The following is a 22,192-nucleotide window of genomic DNA, read 5'->3' as shown; positions in this document are numbered from 1 at the left end:
AGAAACTGGACGTCAAAACAAAACAGGCAGATCCTATTGAAAATAATTGTAAGACTCTTCCTACCCCTGTCTTTGTCTGTTAAGGGACTTCCAAATCTGGAGTCAGTGCTAAAGAAATGAACAATGGATTTAAGGTAATAATATACCCATGAAGGATAAACTGTCAGCCACTAAGCATTTATTAAAACATGATCAAAGATGGTTTAGAAAACAGCTCCAAACAAACAAAAGTCATAATACACTGCTCAAAAAAATAAAGGGAACACAAAAATAAGACATCCTAGATCTGAATGAATGAAATATTCTTATTACACACTTTGTTCATTACATAGTTGAATGTACTGACAACAAAATCACACAAAAATTATCAATGGAAATCAAATTTAGCAACCCATGGAGGTCTGGATTTGGAGTTACACTCAAAATTAAAGTGGAAAAAAACACAACAGGCTGATCCAACTATGATATAATGTCCTTAAAACAAGTCAAAATGAGGCTCAGTAGTGTGTATGGCCTCCATGTGCCTGCATGACCTCCCTACAACATCTGGGCATGCTCTTGATGAGGTGGCAGATGGTCTCCTGAGGGATCTCCTCCCACACCTGGACTAAAGCATCCCCCAACTCCTGGACGTGGCGTTGGTGGATGGAGCAAGACATGATGTCCCAGATGAGCTCAATTGGATTCAGGTCTGGGGAACGGGCGGGCCAGTCCATAACATCAATGCCTTCATCTTGCAGGAACTGCTGACACACTCCAGCCACATGAGGTCTAGCATTGTCATGCATTAGGAGGAACCCAGAGCCAACCGCACCAGCATATGGTTTCATAAGGGGTCTGAGGATCTATTTCTCAGTACCTAATGGCAGTCAGGCTACCTCTGGAGAGCACATGGAGAGCTGTGCGGCCCCCTAAAGAAATGCCACCCCACACCATTACTGACCCACTGCCAAACTGGTCATGCTGGAGGATGTTGCAGGCAGCAGATGCCGTGTTCTCCACGGCATCTCCAGACCCTGTCATGTCTGTCACATGTGCTCAGTGTGAACCTGCTTTCATCTGTGAAGCTCACAGGGCGCCAGTGGTGAATTTGCCAATCTTGGTGTTCTCTAGCAAATGCCAAACGTCCTGCACGGTGTTGGGCTGTAAGCACAACCCCCACCTGTGGACGTTGGGCGCTCATACCACCCTCATGGAGTCTGTTTCTGACCATTTGAGCAACCACATGCACATTTGTGGCCCGCTGGAGGTCATTTTGCAGGGCTCTGGCAGTGCTCCTCCTGCCCCTCCTTGCACAAAGGTGGAGGTAGCGGTCCTGATGCTGGGTTGTTGCCCTCCTACGGCCTCCTCCACATCAGGCCTGTCTCCTGGTAGTGCCTCCATGCTCTGGACACTATGCTGACAGACACAGCAAACCTTCTTGCCACAGTTTGCATCCAGCCATCCTGGATGAGCTGCACTACCTGAGCCACTTGTGTGGGTTGTAGACTCCGTCTCATGCTACCACTAGAGTGAAAGCCCCACCAGCATTCAAAAGTGACCAAACCCTCAGCCAGAAAGCATAGGAACTGAGAAGTGGTCTGTGGTCACCACCTGCAGAACCACTCCTTTATTGGGGATGTCTTGCTAACTGCCTATGCTTTCCACCTGTTGTCTATTCCATTTGCACAACAGCATGTGAAATTGATTGTCAATCAGTGTTGCTACCTAATTGGACAGTTTGATTTCACAGAAGTGTGATTGACTTGGAGTTACATTGTGTTGTTTAAATGTTCCCTTTATTTTTTTTTGAGCAGTGTATTTAATCTAGCATCTTGATGCCTAGAGTGGCCCACAAAATGTTCCTGATGTTTTAAATGTAAAATCTAGAATAAATCAGGAACTTTTGGTTGAGCACTGTAGAAGTCAGGATGTTAATTTCACTGAGCAAGAATTTAGTTGTTTGCTTAATGCCACAAATAGCTGATATCCACATATGCGCACAAGTGTCTGCACAAGCACAAGCCAATTTTCTTCCACCTGGTATTCTTATGATTTACTGAGGCTGTAATTCTAAGGAATGCCAGGCGGAACAAGGTTCATACGGATTGTTTCAGTCTAAAATGAAAAATGTCATCTTGCCAAATTAGGTACTTTGAATTTAAGTGCACCTTTAGCTTTTTTTTTTTTTAAAGGCAGCATCCAGAATGGGAAAAATCAAATTAAACTCTTTAGAGCAGTGGTTCTCAACCAAGGGTGACTGGATCCTTGCGGGTGGGGGGGGGAGTGCAATGTTGTCACAGGTGGTCCAGGAAGGCTTGAAGAAATGTTATGATTTAAATCAGGGGTGTCCAATCTTGGCAACTTTAAGACTTGTGGACTTCAACTCCCAGAATTCCTCAGCCAGCTTTGCTGGGAGTTGAATTCTGGGAGTTGAAGTCCACAAGTCTTAAAGTTGCCAAGGTTGGACACCCCTGATTTAAATCTTGAGTTAAGTCTTGGGGGTCCTTGACTGGTCCGTGGCCACAAAAGGTATTTTAAGGACATCCGTGGTGAGCAAAACATAGAGGACCCCTGCTTTAGAAAACTAGCCAGTTAGTTAAGTTCATCTGCTTCTTTCATTTCCCCAATTTATTTCAATTCTTACTATATAATTCTATTATAATAAGAATAAACATCTTCATTCAGTTTTTCGTACACTGATCCTGCCACCTGAATTAAGTCTTGTGTGTGGGGATACGTCCTTGAAAAGAATTTTTCCCAAGTAAAGATAAAAGTTTATGTAAAAGGTCAATTGTTACCCCAACTACATTCTTATACCCTGCGGTTTTCTTTACTTTATCTACTGTGGTTTTCTTTACTTTATTCAGAAATGGTAAAATAAATAATATAAAATCTCTGATCAGTAGGTGGCAGCAACACCTAACAAAGTCAGCACAAGGTATGGGTTTTTTTTGTTTTTTTAAGCTAAGGAAGAGTGCATGTTTACCTACAAACAGTAAGTAGAAATTTTGATTAAGCAGTGCTCTTGTCCTTTGACCTGTTCTAAGTGGAATAATGTTCTACATCTTCAACTCAAGGAGTGTTTGCAGATTTGTAGAAGCATTCTTGCCTGTTTATTACAGCATCTTTTTGTTCCAAGCTTCCACATGAATCTGAACAATTGTATTGATCGGCTCATTAAAAAAGCCTGTTGTTAATGTGACTTTTAAATCAAACCACCACCACCCCTTTTTTCCCCCTCAGACTCGTGTATATGCCTGTAAACTAAACACATGAGCATGGTCCAAAACACATTTTCCTTAATCACTTTGTAAGCTTTCAGAGCCATAATGCAGCACAATGACCTCTCTGCAGAGCTATCACTGGATAGTGTTCTGTTTGTTGATGCTCTTTAAAGCATCCAGAGGGAGAGAGTTACAAGAAGAGAGTGCAAGGAGGATAGTTGAGGCTATTGATCAGCAGAAAGCACTTGAACCATAATCTAATCAGTCTCATTACTCATCCGGCTTCCCAGTGTGAGATACTTTCTATTTTTATTTACATCAATGTAATCATCTTTAAATGTACCCAATTACATGTAAATTAGTGTATGAACTTTTGGGGTAAACCTTTCTTTATTAGTATGTAAGGGAGACTCTAATTTTTCAATGGTCTTGTGTCAGCTCTAGGACAAAGGCAAGGGGCAAGCCACTTCCAAAATTTGTCAAGAAAACTACAAGGACCTATCCGAGCAGTTCCCAGCCTCAGGACTGACACAAAGGTACAACACACACACACACACACCACACCTTTTCTGGACACTGTCATTTTAACAGCTAGTCAGGACTATCTTTCCATAGTGGGAGTAACTGAAGAACTAGTTTCCTACACGGGTGTCACGCCATCACATGACATATTGCGACGTTTTCCCCCCTATGCGGAACTAGGGTGGGCGTGGCCTGTGCGTGACGCATCCGGCTTGCAGGCCACTAGTTTGACACCCCTGCTACTACAAGTCAGGCTAGTACAGCTTCCTGTCACTTGCTCTGTTCTACCTCTGAGGATGCATTGTCAAACTTCAAATTACCTTTGCCTTATTCTGAACATATTTACATGAATGAAGCAAATCACTTCAGCCGCAGTCACTGCCCATGTTTATTTTCTAAAAATATCATGAGGGTCTAGTAAAGATTTAGGATATTTGTGGAAACAAAATTACTCTAGTAGCAAGTGTTTCCATTTTGTAGTACGTTCTTTCCTTTTAAATGTTGTTTACAATTAAAATAATATTTTAACATTTAAAAAATATAATGGAGAGCAGGTTTGGCGGGAGACCAGGAAAATTTCCACTGTTACCACATTGAGAATCCCAGACATTGAGTTATACATGTACCCACTCATTAAGTTTAGCCATGGTTCATAACTCATAGTAAAACATACCCGGTTTATCGCAGTAAATGAATCCAGTCATAAAACCAGTAGAATTTAATTGTACTGAATTTATAACAAACTGTCCTAATCTAGGTTATGTAGGCTCTATGTAGACTACAGGGAACATTTTGAATGGGGCCTGGAAATGGATTGGTAATTTCTGAAGTTGTTACTTGAGCTAAATCGCAAAACATGCTAAGCAACCATAATGGCTTGGCTTGCACACCATAAGTTCTGTCACAACACCTTTTCCTACAGTCCTTGCCAAGCTGGAAGTCCAATAAAACACACTAGATGATTGGTGGAAAGTCAAAAGATAATTATTCACCCAAAGTTATCAAGTTGCTTCCAGGTAGACGGCTGCATAGCACTTCTTTTTCTTTCCTTTTCTGTATGATTTTGAAGTTTAGAAATTCAGCCAAACTATATCAATGGCACGGCATTATTACAAAGACTTCCTTAATTTACAGATAGAACAGATGCATCTTTATTTATAGCTAAATAAATATCTCTTTTATCTAGAGCTAAAACAGATTTGTTTTTTTAAGCATAAGATATATATATCTTCCTTTACACTGATATGCTTCATGTTAGCGTCAGTATTGTTTCTAATGGAGAAGCAGCTGTTATACAAAGGAATTACTTAATTTAAACATAATGTAAACATGTAAGAAAAATATTCCATCACTTCTCCCTTTGAGCCTGACAGAGACAGAGTATCTAAGGGCTCATTAGTTCCTGGTGGAATTATTCCCCTTTGCACATTCCTCTAGGTCCAATTTAGCCCTAATGGCTAGTAGTTCTGCAGTAGTGTGTAATGGTAATGTACCACAATAGGAAAACAAAATTTTGTGGGCAGGAAGGCACACAGAAAATAAGCAGTTCAAACAGTAAAAACTATTACAAAATGTTGACATAAAACAGGTAATAAAAATGACAGGCACAAAGAGATTTCAAAATTGGGTAGCCAAGAAGTGACAGACGGACAGACAGAGATTAGAAAAGAAAGATAAGGAAGAATCAGTTTATATCAGGGGTATCAAACTCACATTGTCATGGCGGCATCACATGACATATTGGGACTTTTTTTTCCCCTTCGCTAAATCGGGCGTGGGTATGGCCAGTGCATGACACATCCAGCCTGTGGGCCAGGAGTTTGACAGCCCTGGTCTGTATGATGGCATGAAAGTTGGCAGATTGTTGTATAACGAGGGTCTTCAAACTTGGCAAGTTTAAGACCTGTGGACTTCAACTCCCAGAATTCCTTAGCTAACATGACTGGAGAAGGAATTCTGGGAGTTGAAGTCCACAAGTCTTAAAGCTGTCAAGTTTGAAGACCCCTGTTGTATAACAACCTGAACATGAAGGAAGACTTTACTTTATTGGTCCACTTCAGTGCAATGGCTGGAGTTAATGAGAGCGCAAATGCCTCCTTAACTATCTCAAAGATGCTTTTTTCAAGAGGCAAGTGAACTTTCTGGTTTTTCTTTGAAGAAGTTTTGCTTCTCATCCAAGAAGTTTCTTCAGCTGTGACTGGACAGTGAGGAATGGAATTCCCCATCCATTCCCCACCATCCAGTCAGAGCTGAAGAAGCTATTAATAGTGCTATTAAACTCAAAGGTGTGCCAAGCAGAGAAGTACCCTCTTTCGGGTGGACAGGGAAACATTGCATTATAAATCAATGGGTTTAGAGGCACAGCACAGGACATATGAAACAAAAGTGTGATGTGGTTAAATTTCACCCCTGGAGACAGCCCTGGGGGAAACTGGAGGCAGGGTGGCCTTGGCAGCATTCATCACTCCCTTCTCTCACAACAAACTTGATTCTAGTCACACCAGAGGAAATACATGTATTTACTCAGGGTACAGTAGAGGGAGCCAAAGGCACCTATTCTTAAAAATGCCAAAATGATGAAAGATTCACTGTACCATCATAAGGAAAACTCTGTATTTTCGCACTTACATTGTTTATTTAAAACAATTGTTGTTGCTTTTTTAAAAATAACATAAAAAGACAGAAGGAACAAAACATAGAAAGACATGCATTATCAACAAAAAGGATAAATGCTTCAAAATAGTGAAAAAATTGTTACAATCTAATGCAAATACTGTGTGTGTGTGTGTGTGTGTGTAAAACAAACATGATCTGATTTAATTTATCCCCAGATAATCAGAGGACAGAGCGCATACATTTCATTAAAATCCTACCTTCCTCTCTCCCCATAATTTTGGCACTATGATGGAACATGTGCATGCTGGAATTCTACCGGTTCGGACCAGATTGGGCAAACCCCTTGTTCCCATGTTCAGCACGCTCCGAACAAGTTTTCTGCGATGAGGAAGTGAGCCCACCTGCCTGCCTGCCTTTGCTCTTTTACTGTGCTTTATGCCTTTGTTTAAAGCACAGCTGATTCACATGGCAGAATGGTTTGCCGTGCCTCAGCTGTTTTCTTCACAAAGGCTGCAGTTGAAGTAAGTATGGGCTTGCCCTTTTTTAAATGCAGAGCGTGCGATCACTGAACCAGTTGTTATACTGGTGGAATCCAACCCCTGAGTATGTGCCGAAGAATTTTCCCCGTTAATATTTTCCACCATATATTAATGCATCTAGACTACACTGGGAAGTTGGGGGGCGGAGGAGCAGTGCTAAACTATAGCATGACCAAGAAAAGTGCCTATATGCCTTCATCAGAATTCAAGGATATGTTGACCTTTAAAGTTTCATTTTATTGAGCTCAGCACTATTTCGCCATGTCCTTGACAAGTTGCTGTCCATTATCAGTGGATAAACAACTGTAGTCAGACTCAGCAAAGAGAAGTTTGCTTCGCGGTCTCTCTAATCACATAGGATCTGCCAACGGAAAGGGGTGGAAGACTCCTGAGGACCTTAACAGCAGCAATCTCCTTTGCAAAATCAGCAGACAAGGCTCGTTGTGGCAGGAAGTAAGCAATCATCCTCTCCTCCTGGCGCTAGTATGGAAAGAGGTGGTGGGCTGCCAATCTGAAATACTAGAATTTAGGAAGTTTAGGGCAGGTCAGGCATATTTTTCTGCATAGCCTCTGCCTTGAATCATTGCTAGAATCCTTTTTACTTAAACTCTTATCAAGAATCCTGGATCGGATTCAATGGCACTTACTGAAGTGTTGAATCTTGGCTCAGTCAGGGCTGCTACAACCAGTTCATCGCACAGGGGTGCCACATGAGGGAGCCCCAGTTGAAAAGCAAAAAGAGACGGAGAAGAAATACATTGCATACAGGAATGTTGACTTTGCACATGCATTCTTGGTCACTGAGATCTGTACCTGTGACTCATTGGGACCCTGCATAACTTTTGTTATATAATTATGTTTAATGAATTGTGAATCTTAAAGGTTTTAAGGTGGGACAATAAGTGGGATTCTCCACAAGGGTATTTTGTATGCTGACAGGGGTCCTAGCTCAATCAAGAATAGTTCAGGAAAGAAAGAAAAAAAAACAAGATTGCTCCTGCCACTAGGAGTTGCTGCCAATCGAGAAAAAAATTGCCTACTTGTAAAATGGATTTTGTAGCCTTAAATAATGCAGGATGAGGTGGGGGCGGGCAGTTATTCTGTGTGCATCTAAGTAGGTAATCTGGTGCCTTCCAGATTCTCTCTGTATCTTTAAGGCTATGACATTTTAGATCATATTTTGTACTGCACTGTTGTTGAACAGGTAATATCTGTAATGATTAATAGTAAACTTTACATATGTTTACTGAGAAATTCTCTAGAGTTCGGTAGGATTGAAAGTGTAATTAGAGAGAGAAAGAGAGAGACCTATATTAGAGCTCAAGAAATAATAGTGTGTAAGAAGAGTAATGTGAAAACTCACTGCTTCTGCAAATAAAAGCATTACTTTCAGCAGGGGAAATTATTGCCTTTGTAATATTTTTTTAAAGTATTGGCTGCATCTTTTCCATTCACAATCCCCATCCTGGGCTCAGACTGCATACCCTCTTGATCCCCAGGCGGTCCCTAGATTTATGGTAGCAATTCTCAAAGTGAAGGCTAAATGGCATTACTCTGTAACAAAAACAGTAATAGAGTCCTGGGGTGTCTTAAAAGTCTTTAATTGATTTATTATACTATAAGCTTTTGTAAATGGCTATGTTCCCTCAAAGACTTTAAGCGTTATTTTCTTTCAAAGTCCAACATGAATGAATTGATTCGTTTTTCTGGGTTTGCCCAATGTACCAAGCTATAAAGTAATCAAACTGACTGGATTCTTTACAAAATATTAAGCCGTAGAAAAACTAACCAAGGTTAAACCTTGCTGGGCTTAATATGATGTGTGAATGCTGCTGCTGGGACTTAACTAATGTATTTGAGCATGTGCAAAAATTTGTACATTTGTGTACATTTGATGTACATAGAAAAAGAGAATTGGTGGTAAGATTGCAAAACAGGAAAATCAAAGTGCAATGCAAAAAGTGCAAAAATAAAGCTTGGGCTCCAAATTTAAAAATAGTTCTCTTCTGTTTACCTGGAAGTAAGTGCCACAATGTTCAATAGGAACCTATTCCTAAAAATTAGAGGTGCATAGAATTGTACTGCAAATATTGGTTGTGATAGGAAAGACACAAACCACACAAGCTTCAGAATTGTGTCCTTTCTCTTCCTCCACACTCCCCTTACTCCATGGGAAGCTGGAGAAATTTGGATTCTGTGTTCTTGCTCAGTCTGCCACCCACCTAAAAGCAATCAATAAAGCATCTTGCAGGGGCCCTTCCTGCTTTGTATGTTTCTCTCTGTGTGTTCTTTTCGTCAATGTGGACTCTTCCAGGCACACAGCTTTAAATAGGAGTTTGTCCTCTAAAAATGGCCCATGGCCACCCTGAACCAGGCCTGTGATTCATTCAGCACTGTATATGCTTCTGTGAAAGCAGCCTCCATTTCCCCTCCCCGCAGTGCAGATTCTCTTGCTTCCATCTGGCATATCACAAACTGTCCCTGACATCAGCATCTCCTTCGAAGGTTAACAATAGCTGATGTAGGCCTGTAAAACATGCATACTCACCACTCTGGGCCTGGTTTGGCAGCATAAATGCTGTAGATGCTTCTCAACACACCTAGTTTTATTATTCATGCAAAGTCATTTATTCTGCAGGAGGTATATGTTTTCATGCAAAATAAATTATTCTGCAGAAGATATATAAGGCATATGAAACATAGGGAACTCTCCAATACATTGCCTCTGAAAAACAAGATAACATGTAAAACTAGGTGCCAGCCAGCCAACACTCGTTCCTCATCAGTGCTTGAATTTATTGTAAGGATCATTGGCCTGTTACCTGTTGTCGCAAACAGGTTAGTTGAGGGAAGGGGGCTATTATACGATATCCTTTGAAATATTTCTGCGTGCAGTATTTATTCCCCTTTCAAGAAACACTGGCAGCTTAATCAGTCCATTATTGTGTTCAGAGACCCCTTTTACGTAGTTTGCCCATATGTAGGTCAGATGTCCTGCCCACTTCATCAGGCATTCTGCCTCCTTCTGAAGTCCTCTTGATTTTGTCTTACATTATGCGTTGACTTAGGCCTCTTCTCTGTAGATAGAAGTGCAGTATTTGCCTGGAGGGAAGGAGGTTTTTTTTTTCCCAGAGTTCATTTTAACCTGTGATTTCTCAGGATTGGAATATTCATACTTATGCTGTCCTTTGTTCTTCCCCTGAAAAACACTTTATAAGCAGATAATCCAGATAAGCAGAAAGATGAACACCCTAAGTGGACTATCAGACTTGCGATCTTTTGAGTAAACACAGAGTGCTGAAGTTACACCAAAGGGCAGAGTGTCAAACTGCTGTTGCTCCTGTCCAACTTTGGATCTGAGGAGCTTGCGGTGTGCTCATCTGATAAGAGATATGCACCCAACAGATCTATGGAGGTTTTCTGGTTGCCTGGTATGACAGGCCTCGTGGTTGCCATCCTGAACACACAGTGTCTGATGAACTTGTTGAAGGAGCTTGAAGATTCTGCATAGATCCATTCTTCTTCAGCACTATGTACAAAGAATAAAGCACAGGCTAGATATTGTTTCCTGATTTGGTGCCTTTCTGTCATTACTTATTTTCTGTACATGGTCCATTCATGCCTTGTTGTTTCTCTTTGCTCTTTAAAGTGGGAGACCTGGTAAGAACTTGTCCCCTGGTCTTGCTTCGAATTTCAGTGAATATCTTATTCAGACCGTTGCAGGATCCCGGGATGTGTATATTTACCCTTACTCAGACAGTTTCCAACACCCATTTGTCTTTACCACTAAACTTTCAGGTATGCCCAAATAATCAATATTGCACACCTTCATCTTCCTGGGAGATGATAGTATTAATATAAGGAGTATTTGTGCTGAAAATTTTCCCCATCTGCTTCGCCTGCTGGTACCTTTGGTACGTGTCCCAAGGAGCCCAAGTATCTCCTTGGTTGATCCATGCTCAAAACAGAGTACAAATTTTAATTCCTGGAGGTAAAAATGTCTCCTTCTTGTCTAAAACCAATTGTGCAATTTTACGTTATTCTGTATTCCCGTGCTAGGGACTGTAGTCAGCCACTCACCTCCTCTTCCTCCCTCATCTACACAAAATGTAGATGAGTCTCTTTTGTCTTAAAATAAGAGGCGAAGGGCTACGTGCTTGCCCAGGAAGAAGCAAATCCAAATAAAACATTTGCGTCCCTTTTCAGGAAATCTCATCCAAAAGAGCCCTATGGAGAAAGTGGCTAGTTCAAGGCAACTGCAGGAGGGAGAATCGAATAGCTCCTAGATGCTGGATAAAGGACAATTGTTGGTGGCTTTAACATATGCTTTCAATCAGCTGAATTGACTGCATAGGTGCCAAAGTTCACTTGAGTTTGCTTTTGCTGTCTGTCAAGCACCATTTCCTTCTAAATAACCACGTGCCACTTTTCTCTGTGTGCTATTTTTCTGTCTCTCTCCCTCCTTTCTTTCAGCCAACACGGCTTTCATTTCTGTTCTTTCCTCTGTTATTCAGCTAAGTCTTCCTTCTCTTAACCAAGCTAATGCCTCTGAATCATCTCCGTACACCCCCATTTCTCCTCTTCCTCTCTCTTTCTTCTCCTCCCCTTTTCTCCCCCTCCCCCCAATCTCCTTTTATTGCCTGCTTCCCTCCTGCCTGTCTTGGCTCTGGCATGCTCTAGGTGGCTCTTCGAGCTTGACGCTCTCCTCGACACACAGTCTCTTTGTAACTGGGAGAGGCTACTGATCCTTCAGGCAGCTCTCACAGCCTCCCCACCTCTTTGCAGTACCAGCCAAAGCCACTGAGACAGAGAGATAAGAAAGCAGCAGAATCTGAGCTCAGATGATGAGGAGAATACAGCTTGTTAAAGAGATACATCCTTCAACCCAGGCTGGCTTCTCCATCTCTCCGATTGCTAATATGGAAAACAGCAGGCGTGGCTGTGTTGTAGACCCACCTCGCTTTTCCCTGAAGCAAATCAAGTTCCACGGACTTCACCAGGTCTTCTCAGTGCACCAGTCCTGCCCACACCGTGCCTTTTGGCTGATGGCTATCCTGGCATCCATGGCCTTGCTGTTGACCTGGTCATCCAACCGCATCCATTATCTGCTTTCTTGGCCTGTTCACACCAAGCTGCATATCCTCTACTCCCCCAACCTGACCTTTCCCGCTGTCACCCTCTGCAACAACAACCTGGTGCTGCTACGTCGCATGAGTCGAGCGGATCTCCACCTCGGTGGCTACTGGCTTGGTCTCCTCAACAAAAACTTGCAGCCAGCGCCTGCTGTGCAGACTCTCCTGTGGGACCCCCAGTGGCTCTGGTTGGGCAACCTGCTGGACTTCTCCCATTATCTGCCCCCCTTGCCACCACAGGAGCAATCCACACAGCGTTTGCTGGACCGGCTGGGCCACCAGCTCGAGGAAATGCTGCTCTCCTGCCACTTTCAGGGTGAGCGCTGTGGCCCCCACAACTTCACCACTGTAAGTCAGGAGGGGGAAAGGTGACTCTTGGTGAGGACAGCAGACAACTGTTGGGTCCGGCAGTTGCAAAGTAACGATTTCAGCAGACTGCTGAAGTATTGGCATATCGATTGATCTTCAGGGGCCATTTTTAATTTTGTGGGTGGAGGCAAGGGCTGCAGCGGTCTGGCACAATGCAAGGTTGTGAGGTCATGCATGTAATGGATAGGGCCAGCTAGTTAACTTTTCACTGGTTTTAGACCATGACTGGGCAGATGGCAGCCTGACATTGACCTTATGTTCCGTGGTGGTGCAGTGGTTAAATGCAGTACTGCAGGCTACTTCTGCTGACTGCCAGCTGACTGCAATTTGGCAGTTCAAATCTCACCAGGCTCAAGGTTGACTCAGCCTTCCATCCTTCTGAGGTCGGTAAAATGAGGACCCAGATCGTTGGGGAAGACATGCTGATTCTGTAAACCACCTGGAGAGGGCTGTAAAGCCCTGTGAAGCAGTATATAAGTGCTATTGCTATTGCTTATCTAGACTAATAAATGAAGCAGGTTCAGCCAATAGTTTAGAATGCAAGCTCTCAGTGAATAACAAAGCTGGGAAATCACAATCAGATCCTTTAAAAAGGTAAATGGCCAACCACTTCCATACTGTGCTATTGTCAAAACAAAACGCTTAGTTATATTCGGGTAGACATTAGGAACGACGTTCATCTCAAAGGCAAAAAGTTTGGGAATTTTCCTTTTTTTGAAACTATGTTCAATTGATTGTGTGTTTTCTGTTTCAGGGTGACAGAAAATAAGCCTTTTATTCTCAGGATGGTATTCTGAGTGGGACTTTAAAAAAGAAGAGGATTGGACTGTATTGCACTTGGCTAACAATTGGGTTAACTTAGATGGTGGGGGGAGAATTTAGCCTGCTCCCTTGACGATAGAGCAAGAAAGAGAAGTGGTATCTGAAACTTAAAGGAGTACATAAAATAATAATTTTGCTTCTTCTTTGAGCCATGTCTTTTTTTTCATTTTGATGGATCCAGTGGAAAGGAAAGGGTCAGAGGTGTATGTGTTTTAGTCCTTTGATGTGTCTGCTGTTTCATTCTGTTCTCAGTGAAATTGGAATGTATAAAAATGGGTACCTTTGGAATTTCAATGTGCATTTCTTTGAGATGTGAACAAAAGTCATGAAAACATGCAGCCAATGACTGGTCAATTGTGGGTCAGCATGTCTTTTAAGTACCAGGCATTTGGAACTTATATATTAATATTTTGGACAGCATTTTGGCCTTTACCACTTTAGCTATACATTGGCTACTTGGCTTGGCTATCCTTCAATACATTTCAGTGTTGTTACTTTCTCTAGTTGTAACCAGGAATTCCAATTCCTTTCTAATCCTGAAATTTAGAAACAGAATGCAATAGGCAAACTGAATAAAAATTCATAGTGTTGAATAGTGAACCTTCGACTGAGGAAGTGGATGGCAATTTAATGGAGCAACAAAGAGAAAGGGATAGTAGCATAGAGATAAGATTGAACGGTGAACTTATAGTAGGTTTCATGATGTAGACTTCGTACACATTGTAAAACCAGGAACTTTATTGTTCAAATTGTACATGGAACCTAGCCAAATATGAGAGTTTCCTGCTGCAGATGTTCACTCACCAATCTCTGGAGTTCTGTGGGGGAGACTGATTGACAGTGAAGAGAAATATTATAATTACACTGTAGATTAGAAAGCCTGAACATAGCTATGACTAAAATAAAACCATAGCTCCCCAAGTACCAGGATCATAGACAGTTGTGGCTTGTTCTGAAGCAAAACCAGATGACCACAAGGAAATGAGAACCTGATGAGACTTGTCACCGATTCGCACACCCAGCTACTTTTAGCAGGCCTGAATCTTGTGATTGTGGTCCAGTCAGCCACAGATTAAAGAAAGGCATATCATTCCCTGTCCATAATTTGCCAATTGAAAACATGAGTCATTTGAATTATTAAATATTGTATCTGAGTATTTTTGCTGCCTGGTTTAAAAATGAATTTCAGTGTATTTATGTAGATTGTGTTTTTGAAGTTGAACCGTGGTTCTAAATATATTCTACTCTTTCCCATTCCTGTTCTTTTCTTTCAGCACAGAAAATGACATTAGCTTTGATGTTCTTCTGCCATCTAAAAAACTTTCATCCTCTTTATCATCTATATAGGCTGCCCTGAATCTTCTTGTCTGTTCTTTCCAACAGAGTTATTTTAACTTGTCCTAGTTGTAGCTCAGGCGAATGTCAGGCAGGGAAACAAATATGCTATGCCCTTCACAGTTTCCTAGAACATTTTCATACTGTTAGTCTTCAAACTTAATCTCCAGATGCCACTGCCATGTTTCTTAATTCCTTTCTCGAGCTTCCTCTTCTACACCATCTTGTTTCTTCTCCCCAGGAAACTGATAATGATTTCCTGTGAAGTTTGCCTCCTTTGGTCACTCCAAGCTGTTGATTCTGGCCCTACTCTCAAACCTTTGTAGCAGGAGGCCGTTGACTGTTCCAGAGAGAAAAACTGAAAAGATTCTCCTCAAATGAGTAAAACAAATCTCGGACTCCATCAAGAGACTAAACTGGGTAAATCAACAGTTTCAGTGAATAAAGAGAATGAAAACAAAGCCTCAAGTAAAGAGAAAGGAAAGCATAATGCTAACCACAGGGGTGATCTGAGCAGGTGACTCAGCAACCTAAGCAAACAATATGACAGACGCTGGAAGAAAAGAAAGGTGAGGAAAGATCTTTTCCCAAACCACAGCTCAGCTCAGACTTCATAGCTGATGGCTCTAACAGTCCCTGACTGACCCCAACATTTCTCAGTTTGCTCTTTTCTAGGACATACAGGTCCTTCCTGTCCAAGGAGCTTCTGAGATCATACTATCTACCTACTCCCAAACCACAATCTTTTATAGCAGTAGGCTAAGGAGAAGCCAAAGTAATTCCCTGAATTAAAACGTAAAACCATATGACTCCTCCCCAAAAGGTACACAGAACTGTAACATCTTCTCCCCACTTTCCATTTTTCAGCAAATACCATAGCTGAAGGAAAAGCAACAAACCCTTTTGAAATACTATAAGCTACTTTTTCGTTGATGCGGCAATCCCAGGTACATAATATGACATACTAGCTCTATACCCATGCTTCGCTACAAAACTATGTGATCAGGCTTAGTTTTGGGGGAGGAAAATAAGGGGTGTGGGGGAACTCTGCCTCTGTCTACCAGCATCCATCGGTATTCATTTGGCTAGCGTCCTGTTTGGAAAGTGAAACAGCATTTACTGTGAGAGCAAGAAGGAGACAGCAAGGAGCCTGGGTGTGGCTTAGCTCAACTGTTCTGTACTAAGGCTGGCTGCCTTTGTGAAACTAAAACTCCTCTCATCTGCTCGTGTTTTGCATTTGGAACAGATTTCTTTTCAGGTGGAGAGGGGAAGTAGAACTTAGCATCAGAGCGTGTTAATAATAATATACAAAATACTAATGCCCTGGTGGTCATTTCGAAAAATCCTTTCTTAGTGAGCACCTAGAAGCCAAGAGGAACATACGTGCCAAATTTCAAGTTTGCAGGCTTTACGGTTCTGGAGATTTTGTGATGATGCATGAGTGGTATTTCGCTTTTATATCTAGAGAAGATTCAAGTGTCAAGGCAAACTTCTGCTTGAGATGTTGTCCAGCTGGGATATCTTCTTTTTCATTGCATTCTCCTTTAAAGAAATTGTAATTGAATCTTCTTAAGAAGTGTTGGAAGAATTATCCTTCTGGCTTCAGTTCCAAGTGGGGAAAAAGACACTGGAAACATGGAGGCTGTTTGGAAAGATGGTTAATGGTGGACAAGACCACATGGCTTAGAGCTCCAACGTGAAAGGAACAATCATATGCTTCAAAATGAAGGAAAAGAGGGAAGGGCTGATATGCTGAGTGTGCCTGGGTTTTATACCCTCTGTTGGGATTTGAATTTGAACTTGTATTCTGATTAGTTGTCAGATTCCCATGAGGCCATGCACGGGCAACTCAGACTGTCCTGAGTCCCAGGCTTTGTTGAACCTTGCTGGATGATGATGTAATGAAAGGGCTTTGGGAAATTCCTATTATAGCTCTACCTGGAAATTTTTGTTATGTAAAATAGGCTGGCCTAGGCCAGAATAATGGCCCATTAGCAAACGGGGTGGGGTGGGGGTGGGGGCTGAGTTTCTGCTTCTGAGGTGAGGTTCTGCTTCTGAGTTTCTACTCTTTTTAGGAAAAATATTCTGCCTTTTTACCATTTCTAGGATATTTCATTTTTCTAGGAGAGGGGTGGGTGCTAACTTCCTACTACAGGAAAACCATTTTCCCCCCCATACTGATTATCCTAAAAGCATAACAAAAAAATAACAACAGGATGCTTTTTAAAAATGCAGCAGTCATTAGCTAACAGTTAATTCAATAATTAATAATTAAATGGTTAATTTAAATATTTGCTATAATTTATGCATTATTCATAACTATGCTACAATTTAGGCTTCCAATCTACAAGTACATGTTTTCCTAAATAATTGAATAATTGCTTTGAATGATACATGCTAATTCGGGATTAACAAATCAAGAAGCATCAATGCATACTGGGTGCCCTTTGCAGGGAGTGGAGTCTTTGAGGGGATGGGAAGATATTAGATTTTATTTGCCTGAAACCCAGAGAGTAGCATTTGTATAGAGAAAGATCTTACTACCAACACTGTGGTTATCTAAATGTTCATTAATAAGAATGAGTATAAATTGTGGCGGTCCTTGGTGTTTCCTGAGCTTCGTTGTTTTCTTGCAGATGTTTCATTGCCAAACTAGCACTGATGTTGTTATCTAGTTTGGTAGTGAAACATCCACAAGAAGCTCACACCAAGCTCAGAGAGCAGCAAGGACCCCACAGTTCAACCCTGGGCTACAAATATTCTTTTCTATAAATTACCCAAATCTTGATGTCTTTGCAGGAATCTTAGTAACTATCAATACTTGCTTTCTATCCTTGACTCAAGAACAAGGAAGTGAACTTTAATGGTTAATACCAGAGACAAGGAAATTGTGGGATTCTAAAATCAAGTGCAATCAAAAAGTATTCCCTAAAACCTCACTAGATTTAAAGCATTAGCTAATTCTGCAGAGCAGAAACCTGAAAAATACAAAAAGATAGTATAAAGTCTTGGTCGTACTTATGCATTCCAAATATCCATCCATTTTAACAGGTTCTCATTAGCCATATAAGTATACAAGATATATTTTTTCCCTTTTATCCTATATCTTTCATATTTTGCTGTCTATCCATTGGTACCAATTATTTCAAATTGTATAGTATTCCGAGTCCTATTTCTTATTCAATTCCATGGTGAGTGTATCCATTTCTGCACATTCAAAAATTTTAAGAATTATTACACCATCTGACGGTGTGTGTTAGGAATGTAAGTCACCTAATAGTTGGGTTGGAAAATATATAAACCAGGATAGACATTTTAATACTGCCTCTTTAAGGGAATGCTAAAAGTGTAATTGGGTGTGGTTCATCAAACGGCCCTAAGAAGGATCCAGAAACCTGGGTTGTTTAGCTCTTGTTCTGGGTGTTTCTGGAGTGTGTGTTTGAGTCTCGGTGACTCTCTGTTACTTCTGTTGGAGAGTTTTGCCATTCCTCCTAATGACTGTTACTGATCGTTGATATAAGTCTGTTACTGAACTGTTTTTGATACTGGACTTTGATATTTGGATTATCCCTGAACTGAACACTGACTGCTTTACCTGTGAATGACGTGGAATGCTTATCTTGAACTTTGCTAAAAACCTACATTTACTGTACAGTGTATCTGTGTGCTGTATGTGTATTATTCAACATTACTCTCACTACGTCTCCCTGTATGCGCTCATTCTCCTAACGGGGAATTACCTCAACAGTGTGGTAGACATTTTCCAAGCTTGTGCTAGTGCAATTCTTGCTGCCATAATAATGTGTGTAATCAAATATTTAATCTTTTTAGGGTATTTGCCCTTAATAATTCCCAGGAGAAACAATTCAGGCTTCAACTCTAAGCTACAGTGGGTAATTTCATTTAGCCATGCTTGTATTTTGGTCCAATATTTTTTTAATTTCCAGGCATAGCCACCAGACATGGAAGAAGGTACCTTGCGGTTGTTTACATTTCCAACAGTTTGGGTTTAGATTGGGGTATATCTTTGCAAGCCTAGATGGCACTAAATGCCAATAATAAAACATCTTATATAGATTTTCTTTGTATGCAACAACGAAATTCTGTGTATGCAACATGATTCTTAGAGTCTGCCTGAAAAGTCCCTGAAGTTTTCTTGGCAAAGATTTTAGAGTCGTTTGCTATTGCCTCCTTCCTAGGGCTGAGAGAAAGTGATTGGCCCAAGATCACCCAGCTGGCTTTGTGCCTAAGGCAGAACTAGAACTCCCAGTCCCCTGGCCTCCAGCCTGCCTGCCTTAAGCATTACACCAAGCAGACTTTCTGTGGAGACAGACTTATATATAAGTACTCTATAGAACTCGGCAGAAGGAAAAAGCAAATTATGGCACATCTTTACAGATAGACAATCTCTGCATGTATGGGGGTTTGGGGTGCAGAAAAAGAAACCTTGCATATTTCCTTTATGCAGAATGGTCTGTCCCAGTCTGTCTCTGAATTTTATTCTTTCAAGAATTTGGCACAAACATGCCAACAAGGCAGAAACAAGAATACCCAGACATGTCTACAAATACTTTAAGCTTTCCTCGAGCAGCAGTTGCCAAATGTTATTCCTTTGGCTATTTGTTATATGAATTGCTTGGCAGGGACTTTTATTTGGCCACCTGTAGAAGATGAATTACCCAGCAGCAGAAGAATGTAAATGCCAGCAGGGCAGAGTCTGTCTTTTAATGGAAGATGCAACCCGTGAATACGCTCAGCTGACCTTGTATTTGTTCACTTTCACTGTGATTTGCTGTTGTTGTTATTGTTGTTGTTCATACTGAAGGATGTAAGAGCACCACTGGGGCTAGCTACATTTTCTTTTTTTAAAAAAAATTATTGGTTTTTAAGACGAACATAGACAAACAAAACATAAAAACATCAAGCCATTTTCCATATATATATATACATACAGTGTGCCGGTTGGTTTACAAATTGTTTTGTGCTTCCATTTCGTAGTCTTCAATTACAATTACATTGTATATATTCTCATATTTTCAATCAAGTACTAAATACATTAATATCATTGTTAATCAATCATTTGACTATAATTTTATTCATTCAGGTTTTACGAATAATCATATTTTACTTAAATTGTTTTGTGACAGTTCATTTTATTATCTCAAATCTATCCTACAATCATTTTGTAGATATAATAAGAAAATAATACATCTTTATATATTTATTATTTTCTAAGAATCTACATATTTCATTACCATGTTTTATTTTCTCACGATTGATAGAATAGATCCCAGATTTTATAAAATTGTTTATCATCTTGTTCTCTGATTTCAAATGTCAATCTATTCATTTCAGCACATTCCAATATTTTCTTAATCATTTCCTCCTGTGATGGTATTTTCTCATTTTTCCAATTTTTAGCAAATACAATCCTAGCCGCTGTTAATACATTTACAATCAGGTATTTCAATTCTTTACTATATATTTCAGGTAAAATTCCCAATAAAAATATCTCTGGTTTCAAATCTATATGCTTTTTTGTCATTTTTTCCAACCACGTGTGGATTTTAGTCCAATATTTTTTAGTATCCGCACAAGTCCACCACATATGGTAATATGAGCCAGGTGTCTGATGACATTTCCAACATTTTTCAGATTTGTTCTTGAACATTCTTGCTATTCTTGTCTGGGGGAAATGCCACCTCTAAAACATCTTATAGAAATTTTCTTTATATGCTGTTGACATTGTCATTTTATAATTTTGAGATCACAATTTTTGCCATTTCTCTAGATCAATCCCATATCCAAAATTCTTTCCCCAAGCAATCATTGTTTCTTTAACTTGTTCTTCTAGTTTAATTTCTAATAAATATCCATACAATTTTTTAATCACCTTTTCATGAGTACCTGTCAAAATCTTATCTAGATCAGTCAGTTTATCATAGAAACCTTCTGTTTTAGAGTCTTTATCATACCTTGAATGTATTTGCGCATATGAAAACCAATTCATCTTTATACCTTGTTCCTCTAATTTTTGTATAGATTTAAGTTCACCCTTTTCATTCAACATTTCACCATATCTAACTGTTTGTTCCTTTTTATATATTATAGAATAAGAAAATGCTTCAATAGTTGATAGCCAGACTGGAATTTTCAAATAACAATGTCTTTTAGTCTTCTCCCAGTTTAACCACAGAGACTCCCGTATATAATGTCTTCTAAAATACCCCTGTGATTTAGTTCCTTTATACCAGGGGTCAGGGAACTTTTTTACCTCTTACCCCCAAAAATTTATAAACGCAGACGTTACCCTCCCGGCCTCTCCCCTCCCGGCCACCTCAGGCTGCTGACACATAATTTGGAGGTCGAGGCGGGAGGAGGTGCCCTCCCCCGCAGCTGGGAAGAAGGCGGGATAGCTCGCTCCAGGGAATGAAATGTCACCAGGCTCCCGAGGGCTTCTGGGAATTTTCTCGGGGCCAAGGCGGCAGTTGCAGGTGCCTCTTCGCTTCCTGTGTGCCTGGCAGTGATGAGAGGCTTCGGGAGGAGCCGGGCTGGCTGGCTAGTTGGCAGGCAGGCAGGGCCTGGGGGCGAGGAAGCGGGAAGGGAGGATGATATTTGGGAGCCACGGTGACACAAACTGCGCGCGAAAAGCGTGCGGTCATCGCAGCGCGGGGAAAGCGTCCCTTTTCCCAAAATGCTCTGCCCTATGCCAGAAGCTCGCCTTCCCTAAAAAACGGGCGGCGCGGCTCTTGCAGAATCTAGCCTGGAGTCATTTCCGACCCAGGAAACAAGGGTGGGGTGGAGGGATAAATTTGCCTCAAGGGTGTTTTTAATAACTGCTGCTATGCCGATAGTTCCGCCATTGGCCAGCGCAACCTCCTCATTACCCCCAGATTTTCACTTTTACCCCATTTGGGGTAATTTACCCCTGTTCCCTGACCACTGCTTTATACCATAGAAAAGCATGCCACCCCAACAACAGATCATGTCCTTCTTATGTCAACAGACTAGTGTTTCTTAATGTTATCCATTCCTTAACCCACATCAAATTTGTAGCTTGGTAATACAACTCCCAATTAGGCAAACCAAATCCTCCTCTTATTCTAGCATCTTGCAAAAGCTTTAGCTTTATTCTCACTTTCTTTCCTTGACATATATATTTCAACATGATTTTATTTAAATCTTCAGAGTAATCTTTTCCAAGCCTAATTGGAATTGTTTGGAACAAAAATAAAATTCTAGGTAGTATATTCATCTTGATTGTTGATATTCTCCCTATTAATGACAGTTGTAAATTTTCCCATTTTGCCAAATCTAACGCTATCTGCTGCTTAAGTTTGATATAATTATTCTCTTTTAGTGTACTGCATCTTGCTGTCAAATGTATCCCCAAGTACTTAATCTTGTTTGTTACCTGAATTTTCAATAGATCTGCCAGTTCTTCCTTTTGTCTTGATAGCATATTCTTTGTCAAGATCTTTGTCTTATTTTTGTTTATTTTCAAACCAGCCACTTTTCCATATGCCTCAATCTTTTCTATCAATTTTGATGCTGTTTCTAGAGGGTCTTCTAAGATGAAAACCAGATCATCTGCAAATGCTTGCAACTTAAATTCTTCCTGTTTAATTTTCATCCCTTTTATATCCTTTTC

The 22,192-nt window shown here is 40.7% G+C and overlaps 1 protein-coding gene across 6 annotated transcripts in view; it reads left to right on the top strand.

Moving 5' to 3' along the window:
- Positions 1–22,192, top strand: part of ASIC1 (acid sensing ion channel subunit 1) — a 224,358-nt gene that overhangs the window by 179,315 nt on the left and 22,851 nt on the right. The window contains exons 1-2 of one of the 6 annotated variants that reach the window (XM_087922992.1): positions 7,167–7,336; positions 11,090–12,363. The exons of 3 other annotated variants lie outside the window; for them this stretch is intronic. In XM_087922992.1, the coding sequence (XP_087779118.1) occupies positions 11,725–12,363 (639 nt within the window). In that variant the 5' untranslated portion in view covers positions 7,167–7,336; positions 11,090–11,724. Of the gene's footprint in view, positions 1–7,166; positions 7,337–11,089; positions 12,364–14,941; positions 14,962–22,192 lie in introns of those variants that run through there. 2 more of the 6 variants (XM_087922993.1, XM_087922994.1) reach the window with 2 other exon arrangements.

This window comes from Pseudonaja textilis, chromosome 2 (genome assembly GCF_049901715.1).
Source record: "Pseudonaja textilis isolate UNSWEBS1 chromosome 2, rPseTex1.2, whole genome shotgun sequence".
NCBI lineage: Eukaryota > Metazoa > Chordata > Lepidosauria > Squamata > Elapidae > Pseudonaja > Pseudonaja textilis.
This window is presented reverse-complemented; position numbering and strand designations above follow the sequence as displayed.